The sequence below is a fragment of the Ambystoma mexicanum genome, chromosome 1p (genome assembly GCF_040938575.1).
Source record: "Ambystoma mexicanum isolate Mex_15411 chromosome 1p, UKY_AmexF1_1, whole genome shotgun sequence".
In the NCBI taxonomy this organism is placed as follows: Eukaryota; Metazoa; Chordata; class Amphibia; order Caudata; family Ambystomatidae; genus Ambystoma; species Ambystoma mexicanum.
Genome location: NC_090921.1, coordinates 1,459,898,315 through 1,459,912,444, shown reverse-complemented (window position 1 = coordinate 1,459,912,444; position 14,130 = coordinate 1,459,898,315). Strand labels below are relative to the sequence as shown.

Here is a 14,130-nt window from a genome sequence, read left to right as displayed (position 1 = left end):
GGGATTATGATGTGTGTACTTAAGTCAAGGTCAGATCAAGAGGAGCGTGGCCACCTCTCAAATTATGTAAACCAGGCCCCTTTTGAGTTTGATGGAAGGTATCCTTTTAGACTACTCATGTATATAATCAATCATGCAGTGCCTATGGAGCGTCCTTTTTAATATCCAAAGAGATCACGGAGTGAGCATGTGAGGTGTCACAATGTACAACACTGCTCCTAAGAGCACAACTTATAATATAAGCTTCCTCAATGTTCAGTGGTGGACAATCTCAGATGGCAGACAGATCCATGGAACTAGAATATAATACAGTTACACCCCCAAATGATTTGCACAGATGGACAAATCATTTTTGAAACATTACAGGTCAAGGGTTACTTTCTGCAGAAAACAAGACTGCATGAGAGTTTATATGATTGTGAATGCAGGCCATTTATTGCATTATATATGACACACAGAGCAGAGATTGTGAGGCACTGTATATGCTTATACATTTAAATTGTTTGTATCCTCTAATGAAACATTACATTTAAAGTCACATCTAGACACGACTATGACGTCAAACATTGATAACATGAATATTCATTTTTTTACCCCAATTGATTGAAAAAATCAAACAAGGAGACATTTGTCTAACAAAAGAGAACACAGAAACATTACTCATTGGATTAATTATGTTGTGATCGTATGAGATATTCATCAATCTTTCAAGTACATGTAGGTGTCACTTTCTGTACATGTCCCCCTTGGGGCTCACTACGTTTGCTGCATTCTTCTTTTGGTGCCGCCTCATTCTTAGGAACCTCTTCTTTTTTATATTTGACACCAAAGAAACTGCAGATTTTCATTAACATCAGGTCCACAATTTCTTCTTCTTCGGAGGCCTACAAATATTTAACAAAATTGAAATACACTCACACAAAGATTTGCACATTTATATATTTCCAAATAAATAAGTTTTGCACATTTATATATTTCCAAATAAATACTTTGTGACATGCTTCTTTCTTCTTTCTAAGTATGAGTCACTATGTTAATGTACAAAAAAGCGTTACATTTCACATAAGGTATATTTCTATTTGGACAAAAGTGCAATTATATCCCCTCCACGCAATTTCCATTGTTCATGAATTGCACTGTAAAAAAATGTGTTAAACCTGACATTGAGTTGACAAGTTTATCATGTTTCTCTTGCACGATGACTGACAAGGCAGCATTTAAAATGTATTCAAATGGAATCTGCTGGCTTTTACCAGGCCCATGCTAGCCGATTCCTTGTTATGATGTGGGTTTGAAGCATGACTCCATGTGGTAACATAATTGCAATAAGCACTAATTGTTTACAAGAACCTGCCAACAGATTACTGTGACTTTACAAGAGTTTGTTTTTCTATCCAACAATTTCTCTCAGCATATGCATGTTGGCCTTTTTATGACATTTTGATTTCCGGTTGGATTATCCTAATGTAAACCCTACTTGTCACCTCACCAATAACAATAGAGCACATTGGTTTATTGAAATCTATTTCCAAGACTTGGGAGTGTAGTCTTCAAGGACCATGCTAGACTAAATTCACCCAATATACTTACAATTCAATGCAATAGGCTTTTATACGACAATACAGTCATTTGCCAGGAATACACATATTAAGAAATATAACAAATAACAATAGATCAAGGAAAACAGTTAATTTAAACTAATACAGGAAAATGGTGTAGGCCAAAAAGCATTATTAAAACCTTGAATATGTTCTAAGATCATAATGGTCGATACAATCCACATTATTTTAGCAACATATGGCGTGATAAATTGCTACACAATAAACCACTTTAATATAATCACAACTTTTAAAATGCTGGCGCATAAGACTAATATGGTGTATACCATACGTGTTACATGAAGTTTTTAAAAAAGTACATTGTGCTACACGATAGCCTTCATAAAGAAGAAGAAATGGAACAAGGATTCCTTTGCAGATCCACACACTGGACATGTCTCATTTCTATCGGGCGCCCATTTATTAGTTCGACATGCCAAGTTCAGTTGGGAAAATCTAAACCTTATAAATAGGCTTTGCGCAAGTGAGGCCTTACATGGTCCAGGTATTTTCTGAGCCCCATGGTTGCCTTCTGGGACAAATAAGTGGTTCCCAATGCTAATCTCATGCAGTCATTGGTTAACTCAGCGTCAATCAGACTCCGAGAGATATTTTTTGCTTTGGATAGATCGACCATGGGTGATTCCCAGTGGGTTCAGCCACAGGTCTCCCAGTTCCATTTGCACCAGCAGGCGATTAACGTGTTGAAACCAAGGCAAAGATCTGCCACCCTCAGCCTCAGTATATGAGTAATAGCATCCCGATATATTTGTAACTCCGGCACCGAGCACAGACTCAACCAGAAAAGAATAGGACCTCTTTCTGGATTGGTATGCGACCCAATTTAAAATAAATGGGGGTACTCGGGCATGATTTGGGCAATCCTAGAAATCTTTCTGCCGGATCCAGTTTAATGCTGTCCGAGTGGCCCCAGATTTCAGCACCGTACATTGCCGCTGACTTGGCCTGAGCTGAGTACATTTTGGTAGCAGGTGAGATAGGGCCTTGGCCATGTCTATGGCAACATCTTAATATACCCCCCGCTAGATTTAGCCAACTGGGAAGGCCAATTGCCTTGATTATTGAATCTCACCCTTAAGTAGTCATATTGTTGCACTTGTTTGAGGGAGGAGTAGTTAATGGGCAGCCTGAAATTAGCGAGTTTGCTAAATTTAAGGCAAAAGACCAATGTGTTGCTTTTCACCATGTTGATCTCAAGTTGAAGCTCCAAGCATTTCTCTGCAAAAGCCTTCAGAGTGGACATTAGGATCTTTGCAGATGTTGATAAAAGGACAGCATTGTCTGCAAAGTGAAGTATCGGGCAAGCCTCTTGTCCCAGCTTGGGGGAATCAAGCCATTTCGTCCTAAGATACTGTACCACCTCATCAATGTATAACAGGAAGAGGAGGGGGGACAGGATACATCCCTGCCTCACTCCTCTAGATACCTTTTTTTGCCATTTAAAGTTTATAGAATCATATACAACAATGTACCCAATACAATAACTTTGAAGTCATTATATATCTGAGTCTGAACACTGCAACGTTATCTTATTAGTAAGATCACGACTGACTCTAGCATCTCGCTGGTACAGTATGAGTCCATATCCATCAAGTTTTCAAACAGTTTAAGCAAATCATATCTAAAAGCAAATTCCAATGGAAATTAAAACAAGCAAATACATAAAGTACATCCACAGTTATTTTTCATGAGTACAAAGGGAGGTGTGGCTTGCAGTCTATAACACGTGCCGGGACTCAGGTGAAACAGATTATTCTGCTTATTACAGTAGTGAAAATGAGGACATCCTGTGAGGCCAATGGTGAATTTTGGGGTTATCATAATCACTTACAAACATAATCAATGGGGCCCAATCCATTAGAAATTGTGACATTTCTCCCCTCATTGCCCCATCAATTTTGGACATAGCATCCACATACCACACTTGGGCTGACCATTCCTTTATACCCGGCATGCCTTGTGATTTCCAGTGTTGTGCAATTACTAAACGTGCCGCTACCAGTAAAAAGGTGACCAGTCTAGAACTTCTGGCATTCAACTTGTAATGTCCGTGAGTATCTTCATTTCCCAGGAGTAAAACCAAGGGGTCAATTTCCATTTCAAACCCACATATTTCTCTAATTTGAGTGACCACTGCCTGCCAAAACGTTTGAACTTGACGACATGCCCACCACATATCAAAAAAGGATCCCATTGGTGCGCCGCAGCTCCAGCAGCAAGGGGAGAGAGTCGGGGTGATTTTATGCATCCTTTTGGGGGTGAGGTACCATCGGCACAACAGTTTAAAACTATTTTCTCTAAGGTGAACAGCTTGAGAAGTCTTGGTAGCTCTTCTCCAAATTGAGATCATCTATAGGTCTCCCTACATCTTCCTCCCACCTGGGCATATAGGTATGTGGGGATTTAAACCTGGATCCATTTAACACCTTATAGAGAGCTTCAAGTTTGGCCCTAGGGGGGTCGCCAATAAACAAATCTCCAAAAAGATTAGTCTTGCGTTTCCCCAGGGGTACCGCTTGTGGTAGAGTCCTCCAGTGGTGGAGTTGTAAATATTCAAACCTATCCCTTTCCCCTACCATAAAGGCCAGCTTTCAATCTTCAAATGTGAGAAGATGATTGTCCCTGTACATCTTGCCCAAGGTATGTAATCCCCCCTCTTTCCAACTAACAAAACGACCCCTGTCCATCCCGAGCGGGAACTCCCTATTATCCCTGAGACCTGTCTTAGGCGAGGGAAACGTAGTCACAGCATATCTGCACACAGCTTTGTCGCTGTATTCTAATGTGGCTCTGGAAGTTAAGAGACCCTGCTCACCACCCTTACAGACCGTCGTAGAAATCCAACACGTTCTGCGTAATGGGGTTCCTAAGACGCTCTGTTCGAAGTTCACCAAATATTTAGTCTCCTGTGTCTGTGTCACCTTTTAAATCTCCAGAACCGGCACCAGTTGGGCTGTATATAGATAGCTTTCAATATCTGGCACCGCTAGACCCCCTACACCTTTGGCCACCATCAACGTATGCCTAGCTACTCTCTGCCTCTTTCGGGTTGATGTAAACTTAAACATGTTATTGCAATTCCTTGAGGGCCGTTCTTGGAACCCAAATCGGTAAAGCCTGGAACACAAACAGTAAGCGTGGCAATAGGGTCATTTTAATAGCAGTTATCCTCCCCAGCCAAGAGATTTCCGATTCCCCCCATCGTGCTAAATCCTGTTTGGCCTTAACGAAAAGCAGTATAATATTGGCTGTATAACGATCTGCATAGCTTGCTGTCAAGAACACCCCTAGATATTTCAAGGTCCGCAACACCCATGAAAAAGGGGAGACTCCCTTCAAATGCTCAACCACTCTTGCTGGCTTTGAGATATTAAATATCGTTGATTTCGTTAAGTTAATTTTAAAGCCCGAAACTACACAGAATTGTTCCAATTGTTCCAACAATGAAACAACATGTGGTACAGTAGTTCTAGAATCTTGCATGTAGAAGTGTAGGCTGTCTGCGTACACCGCTAATTTATGCTGATGACCCGCTATATCTAGCCCCTTAATATTCCCAAATAGGCGCACCATACAGGTCAAGCGTTCCATAGTCAGGGCAAATAATAATGGGGACAGCGGACAGCCCTGACGGGTACCTCTGTACAGGTGCACCTGAGCAGAAAGAATCCAATTCACTTTAATCCTCGTAGATGGTAACACGAAGTTGGCTAGTAACAACCTGAGGAAACGTGCACCCAGTCCGAACCCTTTCAAGACCTTAGTCAAATAGGACCAATCAATGTGGTCAAATGCTTTCTTGGCGTCAATTGAAAGGAAAGCCATGGCTTGTTTATATTTCTACGCCCAGAACGAAATATCAATCATACGCCGAATATTGTCATATGCCTGGCGTACTGGTATAAAACCCATTTGGTCCGCTGTGACCAACTCTGGTAGAGCAACAGCTAGTCTTGTGGCTAACAGCTTCAAGTTAATTTCGAAAGTCGTGATTAAGAACCGCGATCGGCTGAAAAGATGAGCATAAGGTATGTTCTTTATCCGGTTTAGGAAGCAGAGTCCGGGTCGACTCCCCCAAAGGTGTAATCCATCCTGTCTCACCAAAATAATGAAGCACGTCTGACATGTGGGGGAAAAGAATTGCAGAGAACTTTTTTTTATAAAAAGCGGCCATAAAGCCATCAGGCCTGGTGCTTTATTGCCCGGGAGAGAATGGATAGCATGTGCAACTTCCTCTGTTGTTATGGGTGCGTCTAGAGGTTGCCTCTGATCAACTTTGACTTGATGGACCGGACATCCCAGATAAACGCCTCTTGTAGTGGGCCAGCATATGAGTCCACCACAAGCAGCTCAGAATAATATAGGGATAGAATTCGTGTTTTCTCAAATTCAGTAGTATGCAACAACCATCCACTATCCTGTAGAGCCCATATAACAGCACTATTTTGCTGTGCTTGGAGTATATAGGCCATTATCCGAGATGCTTTATTGGACGTACTAAAGTAGAAGTGCTTCGTCTGAAGCAATTTATGTCAGATATCACCTGCCCACAATGCCTTCAACTCAGTCCTGGCTGCTTGAAGCTGCCTGTATGGTTTCCCAGCCCCATCTCGCTTGTATTGGGATTCCCATTTGGCTACCCTTTCATCAGCTCGTACTCTCTGAGCAGACAAAATCTTTTTTCCAGGCCGAGGCTATACTAATCAGTGCCCCCTCCCCCTTATAGTGGGTTTAAGAGCCTCCCATACCCCCAAAATGGACACCTCCCCCATGAGATTCGACTGAAAATACTGTGCGATCCTTTCCATAATGTCAGAGCATATACCCGGATCCGCTAATAATTAATCATTCAAACTCCATCCCATGGACTTTCCGCCTGCCAGACCATAACCATCTAAGTGTAAAGTACTGGGGGAGTGGTCTGATACCAGTGCTACCTCTATAGTGGCTGATGAGATCCCTGCTAATACGGAAGGAGACACCAAAAAATAATAAATTCTGGAGTAAGTTACGATGTACGTGCGAGAAGTGAGAATAGTCCCGATGCTGGGGATGAAGGCTCCGCCACGCATCAATCAGATTTATGTTGGCTATTGTTTCAGTGGGACCGATCTTGCCATCTCTGTTGAAGTCTCTGAACCAGACCTGTCTAGGCTGCCATCTAGCACTAGGTTAAAATCCCCACCCATTACCAGCTCACCCTGTTGGAATTTAGTAATTTGAGGATCCAAATGGGTATAGAACTGATCTTGATGTTGATTGGGACCATACACCAATACCACTTTGAGATCTGATCCGACTATACCCAAAATTACCTCTATATATCTGCTCTGGGTATCTCTTACCACCCTCACTTTTTCAAAATGTAGAGTTTTAACTATCAAGATAGCCACTACCGCTTTCTTTCTCAATGAGGAGGCAAAGTATTGATGCGGGAACCAGCGTGATCTGATACTTATCTCGTCTCGTTGCAAAAGATTAGTCTCTTGAAGCAGGACAATATCTGCTTTGAGGTCAATTAATTTGGAGAGTACACTTTTCCTTTTTCTCTGGGAGTTTAGTCCCTGGGCATTTATGGAAACACATTTTATACCAGACATAGTAGTGGGACAAGTAAGTCCCAAGCACAGCAGGTAGTTGAGCCTGCCACTTCGGATCCTCCGCCATAGACAAAAAAGCCACACAACGTTATACTCCCCCAATACCCTCTTCCTTCATGGGAATATTGTTTAACGTTCCAGATCTCAGTCGTATAGCACCTCCCATAACAATATTGGAAGTATAACGTAACAACACAAAGGAAAAAGAAAACCAAAAACAGAATAACCTTGTATGGAGTAAACATCAAGCAATCTGCCTGAAAAAGGGCATGTACTCCTAATACCCCTATGAGTATGAATGATTGCAAATTAAACAGCTCGCTGCAGCCTCTGTGATTAATTTGACTCATGCCCAGGTACTTAACATCATAGCCCCAAAGCGTTCAACAACCCAAGCTCACCTGTAAGAGCCACAACTGACTTTAGTTTACCAACCTCTCCGTTCAATCAGGAGCCTCAGTATCCCTGCTCCTCACCCTTTTGTCCATAGAGGGCCTCCTGCGCTCTCGACGTCTACTCTTCAATGACTTTGATTGAGACCATTGGGCTGCTGAGGTCTCGGAGGCACTCTGATCTGGCAAGTGTATATTTGCTTCAGGAATCTTTAGGGTTTACACTGCCGCACAAAGAGATGTAAACTGGTGCTGGGTCCCGTCCATCTGGAACATGATTCGGAATGGATAAACACCTTCAAAGAGAGCCAGTTGGTCAGTGGCCTCATTAGCCTGCATCACTGGATTGTGCCTTGGGAAAGATCCTGAAATAACTGCAGATTGACCCCTGGAACAGTAGGTTCCCCATCGCTCTGGCCTTCTGGAAGATGAGGTCCTTTGTTTTGAAGAAATGAACACGCAACAGGACATCCCAGAGAAGCTTTTGCCTGATCTGGAAATTGGAGAACACCCTATGCGTGCGGTCCGACGTGAGATCCACTGCCTCGTCCCCGAGTATCTCCTGGAACAATGTTCAGACATACTTCTCTACGTCTTGGTCCTGAACGTCTCTTGGGACCCCTCTGATACGCACATTGTTTCTGCCTGAGCGATCTTCGGCATCCTCCTGTTTTTCTTCAGCTATACACAGTTAGGATTCAAGTGTTGCCACTCTTGTTTCGAGCTGGTCATGTGAGTGTGTTTGTTCACAGAAGGCATCCAAGTCATCAAGTTTAGACCCATTCTGCTGTACAGTACGGTTTAGTTCTTGAAAGGAGCTCTTCAAATCTTTTGCCGTTGTCGCTATCTCCTTTTGTATGGACTGAAATAGACACATGATGTCACCTTTAGTGGTGGGCTGGGCTTCCTCCTCTAATGCCGGTGATAGATCTGATGCTGGCTTCCAATGGTGGAGCATGTCTCCGATAGAAGCACCTGATTTTTCCTTAACTTTTCCTGATTTCATCCTGTCCCATAGATGAGCTCATCCAGCAGGAAACGTAGAGAGCACTGCCTAGGTGGGATTGATTGGAAGCACTTCCCAGCCGCTTTAGTACTGGTTATGCAGATCCATAAACACTCCTGCAGAGGGGAGCGCACCAGGTAACTCCGGGATTGCACAAGCCATGCTCTATGCTCCCTCTAGACAACACAGAACAAGGTTTATCCTTGTCAGATGGGCAGTGATATAACCAACTCTGCAGGGGGTCCAAGCACCAGGATAAGCTTCTTTTGGTAGCCTCACTTTGTTAGCCATATCTCCCCATTGTACCTGAGCCATCAGGCACACTGCTCCCTGGGATATATTCGGATAGATGGATGGCCAACACTGCCACTGGTCAGGGTGGGGTGGTCAGAGGTGCCCCAGTCTACACATAGGTCAGTAAGAATGTTGCTGCTTTCCATTGTCTCAGATTAACAAGAGAGGCCTCATTCAAGCCCCTACAAATGCTAGGCCTGTCCGCAATACTCACAGTCAGCATTCCTGCCAGCCGGGCCACTGGTGTACTGAGCCTCAGTAACTGTCGTGCTCACATACACGAAAGGCTGGTTGTAGGATGTGTCTGCTTCACTAGTATCCGAGGCTACTGCACTGTATACCGCCTGCCACCCGGGCTAATGATGTGACCCGACTTCGCATTGCGATGTCTGGACGTCGCTGGCATCAAGGAAGAGGGATGGGAAAAGGAGGCGTCTTATTATAGCCTTGTTTCATGGTGCTTTGTGGGCCCAATTTACCTAGAGTGCCTGCTTTGTTGCCACATATCACACCGGCCTATCGATGAGCTCCTGAGAACTCACCTCCAGGGCTTTCTTAGGGGCTGAAACCTCTTCAGTAGTCGGGCGCTGCTCCCTTACTGTGGCGTCTCTATGGGCTGACAGTTACCTTCCTTATACAGACACCCATGGTGCTTCGTACCCATCGCCGTTCTGAATGGGAGCTGTCATTTTGTTTTGGCGCAACGGTCGCGGCCGCAGATCGAGTCGGGACGAAAAACAAAGTTATAGCAAGTTCTTCAGGTCTAGCGGGGCCAATTTCACATGGACAGCATCTTCCGACACAGTATTCTATCTGTTGTGGCTACCGATGGTGGCTTAGAAGGTTGCAACAAGCTGTTAATGCGTCACAGGGCTGCAGAGCCACAGGGTTGGACCTCCATTAGCAACCAGCCCGGCTACGCCCATCTCTCCTCTAGATAACTTGAAAAGATCTGTGAGTTCCCCCCAAACCGCAGGGAACTGAGGTGGTATTGTTGAGTAGAGTTGGATTATTATTTGTAGGAGTCTAGCTTGGACCCCTCTTTTTGATAATATTGCCCACAATGTCACCCTAGACATGCAGTCAAATGCAGTCCTGATGTCGACAAAGGCAGATTATACCTTCATATTTTTCAGAGCCGCCCATTTCTGCGTAATGATGTGGAGGCGGCAAGCCTGATCTCAATTACTTGCCCTTGGTAAAAACCGTCTTGCAGATGATCAATCCCATTACCATGGGATACCCATGAACATTTATGGCTTTTGCCAAAACGTTCCCCACTCCATCCAATAAAGAAATAGGCCTAAAATCAAATGGGTCTTCCTTCCCTCCCTTCTTGTAAATCGGGATTATTGTTGCCTTTTCCAGGACGAGGGACCATGTTTTGCATAAGATTTGTGTTAAAAAGGAGCCATAAAGTGGGCACCCATACCATTAGTTCATCTTTAATTAGGTCAATAGGCATGTAGTTGGGACCCAGTGCCTTCCCCCACTTCTGGGTTGATATCGCATGGCATACCTCCCACATCTCTAGGTGGATTGCTTCAATGATATTCCCAATGTCCTGGTTTTGTTGGGCATCTCCCTGATCAACTACCAGGTCTTCCTTTCCATAAAGGTCCTGAAAGTGTTTCTTCCAGGTGTTTGGATTTATCTTGGACACCACACCCCTATCTTGCCCTTCTTTATTCCCACTCACTATCCTCCAAAACATACAGGAATCTCCAGTTTGTGAAGCTTGCTGCATTTTGTCCCATTCTTGCCGTGCACTGCACTCTTTTTTGGCTTTAATCAGGGTTTTATAAGATGCCCAGAACAATCTCAACTCGGTTTTATCTGGGCCATGGCGTCTTTTTAAACTATTTAAAATGTTGGATGTCGCTATCCTACAGTCCTCATCAAACCATGGATAACATTTTATTGCATGTTTTTTTACTCTTTTGCTAGGCTTGGTGACAAAAGGTTGTATAGTCTCAACAACTTTGTTGTAAACAGAAAAAATATCAGAGTCCCCCGGTTCCATCAATGAGAGATGTCCTTGAAGGGGCACGATGGTATCATGAGTGTACGGTTTCACTTGGGGCCAGGTCAAGATTTGGCCATTTTATCCGCTGTTTGGATTGTCCTTGTGTGTGGATGGGATAGCTGGGAATACAATAGGGATCTTTCTCGTGTCCACCCCAGTTGGAAAGCTTCAAGTGTAACGGCTTGTGGTCACTTTCCTGCGTACTCATGACTTTGAAATCTTTTACACTGCCCCACAGTTTCATTGATAAAAAGATATAGTCAATATGGGAGGTGCCACTGGGCCCTTCAAATGTAGGCTTAGGCAGCTGGTCCTTTTTAAGGCGGTCATTGCAAGCCCTAAGACCAATGCCTAATAGCAAGGTGGCATAACTAAGAGCCATCGGATGCGCTCTGCTCCTCAGTGGTGGATCCAAAGGAGGTATTTCCCATGCCTTATCCTAGTCGTTTAGATCTAAAAGAGGCTTTATTTGAGTGTTTAGATAAACTACAGGTATGATTTGGTGGTCCAGTTTGTCCTCGCACAATCTTCTCTCTATAAGGTTCCCGACAAATTCAATAGCATTTGTCACGGCCTTATTGGTCACTCAATTGTACACATTACAAAGGGATATAGGTTGAAATCCCGGAGGTCTAAGTATCAAGTACTGTACATCCGGTGAGCCAGATTCTATGTTATCTATTTGGAGATCGAGCGCTCTGCTAATGCAAAGGGCAAGCCCTCCGAAGGGCCTGCTTGGGTGCTTTTATTGCTGGCACCTGAACAGCCTCATAATCCTGGAAAGTGGTCGTCTCCAGGTCCCAGGTTTTCTGAAAGCATATCATGTCGTGTCCCCGGACATAATCACACCAATCGGGGTCTACCAGATGTTTCCCGTGACCAGCTATATTCCAGGAGATCAAACTGATTTCTCTGTCTCTGGTCTGGTACATTTGTTCAGGGACGGCAATGTGTCAATCGATGGCCTCAAGATCCGTACTGGTCTGGCTATAAGGTACGTTCATCGTCCTCACATTCATTAAAGAGATGGCACAAGTAGGGGGCAAGTAGTTGGTGTTCCTAATTTCATTCAGCTGAGTTTCGACTGGTGGCCTGATTCATATTCTTGAGCCCATAGAAGGATATGTTCTGGATTCTATGAATAGCAGACAATTCAACAGCCAGTCATTTTTTAGAAGGACCACAATCTTGTCATTGCCATTGTGGGGCATACTCTACCTCATGCACTACACTATATCACTTGTAATGGACCATGATAGACCATTTACATGAAATAAAATAAAATATTGTACAATTCAAAATACGAAGAGGTCACCATTAACGCCAGGTAAAATACAGCACAGTACATAATCAAAAGAAGGCATGTTAAAATATACAATAAAACATATTAAATACTTAAAATTCTGACCATACATTTGAAAGCCTCAGTGATATACTCTGATAAATCATTATTAAAACAGGCATTGACACAGGACAAAACAGAATTCATAGCAATCGTGACATGTCTAATATTATTGATACGAAAATGTCTCCTCAGCCATAGGCGTCTCAGATCTAAAAAGTTTTGACAAATAAACAAAAATGAATTAGATCCTCATCTGCCCCACTTCCGCAGATACATAGCTTCGTATTAAACTGCCATGTCATCCAAGCCCTCAGTGGTAAAACGTTCAGACACATCATTGCAATGTTATGTCTTTGCACAGGAGAGCGAATTGCAATTAGAGAGAAATTCTCATAGTAAATGCGACGAGCCCTCGACAAGTGACGGAGTGAGCAAATATTTTTCATGCCATTTATTACCAAGTCAAGATCTCTCCTTCTGGCTTGTATAGCCAAATAGCATTTTGTAATCCGGCCAGCATTTAGATCATCAAAAACAATATCCCATTTTCTTCACAAGACGAAACACTTCTTGAACTAGGGGTATATAACATATGTTGCTGCATTTGCTAATTCTTCCTTCATATTGGCAATATTGGGGTTCACGACGGGGGAGAATGTTATTTATGAAAATACTCTAAAAACCTGTTTTCAGCGTGGACATCAATATTTGGAACGCCGGACTCCAACACTGGGGCAGATCCCGGCGTGCTAGGTGACACACCCAACAGCTTTCTCAGGCAAATATGTAAGATGCGATTCAAGGAGGTGCACCTCACACTCCCTCAGACCTATCTACTGTACAATATAGCTGAGTAAACCTTATACTCCTGCACCTAAATGCACCTCCGAACATTTGAAAGAATCTCCTAATCCCTCCCAGACTTGTCCTGAGACGATTTTCGACTGATGTTAAATGCGCAGACCACAAACAGTAGCTTGAGAACGTAACTCTCAGGTAGCAATATGAATCAGCCACAGTTAGGTTCACATAAACCATTGTAAGGAAGGCATGATATCAAGAATAGACAGACACAAGTGATAATAGTTGAAAGGTGGTTATTAAACTGTAAATGCAGGGTGGAAAAACACCCTAACCTAAACCTAAATCGAAGATGGGAGCAAGCTTCGACCATCAAATGAAAAATAAGGCAGTCCTTGTGGCGTTTTATCAAAGTAAAAAGCTTAAGCTAAAAAAAATCTATTGCCAAAACCTTACAACTAATTACAGAAAGAGTGTGGTATAGGGTTTTCAATAAAGAAAGAAGTGTTCACAAATAATAAGTCAGGATGTGATTGCCAGGGGTCTTCCTTCCCCACGTTTTGAGCACTGGACAAGGCGGATCTCCTGAGCACAGCACACACGCATGCTTTCCCAGCACAAGCCGACAGTTCTGTACCAGTTATCAGGTTCTTCGATGGTTAAGCCTGTTTTCAATAACGAGGGCTTGATATATTCAACAAAACGGACAAACAAAAAAGTTCCTTTCCAAATGGACTTTGGGTGATGACTTTTCACACCTGGATCAGTCTCGGATCCAAATGCCAAGAGGGACAATCCATTTCCCCATGTCTTTCAATACTTCTTGCACTCAGAAATCTTAATATCTTTTTGAACAACTCATCAGGCTTTGCCCTTTTTAGTCAGCCTCTCTCTGCCGGGTTCACTTTTGCCAACTTTTACAAAACAGTTCACTGTGGACCAGAGGCGTAGCCAGGATTGCCTAGCAAATGGGGCCTGATGTTAATGTAGTTGGGCACACCGCACTCACAAAAATATCTGTAAATGCCCACACAGCGCTGCTGAGTG

General features: G+C 43.3%; 1 protein-coding gene across 3 annotated transcripts in view; it reads right to left on the bottom strand.

Annotated features, from left to right (window-relative positions):
- Nucleotides 1-419: 419 nt before the first annotated feature.
- The window catches only part of LOC138455382 (polycystin-1-like protein 2), a 900,768-nt gene continuing 887,057 nt past the window's right edge, over nucleotides 420-14,130 (bottom strand). For all 3 annotated transcript variants that reach the window (XM_069607102.1, XM_069607103.1, XM_069607104.1), the window contains one exon: nucleotides 420-884. In XM_069607102.1, the coding sequence (XP_069463203.1) occupies nucleotides 708-884 (177 nt within the window). In that variant the 3' untranslated portion in view covers nucleotides 420-707. The remainder of the gene's footprint in view (nucleotides 885-14,130) is intronic.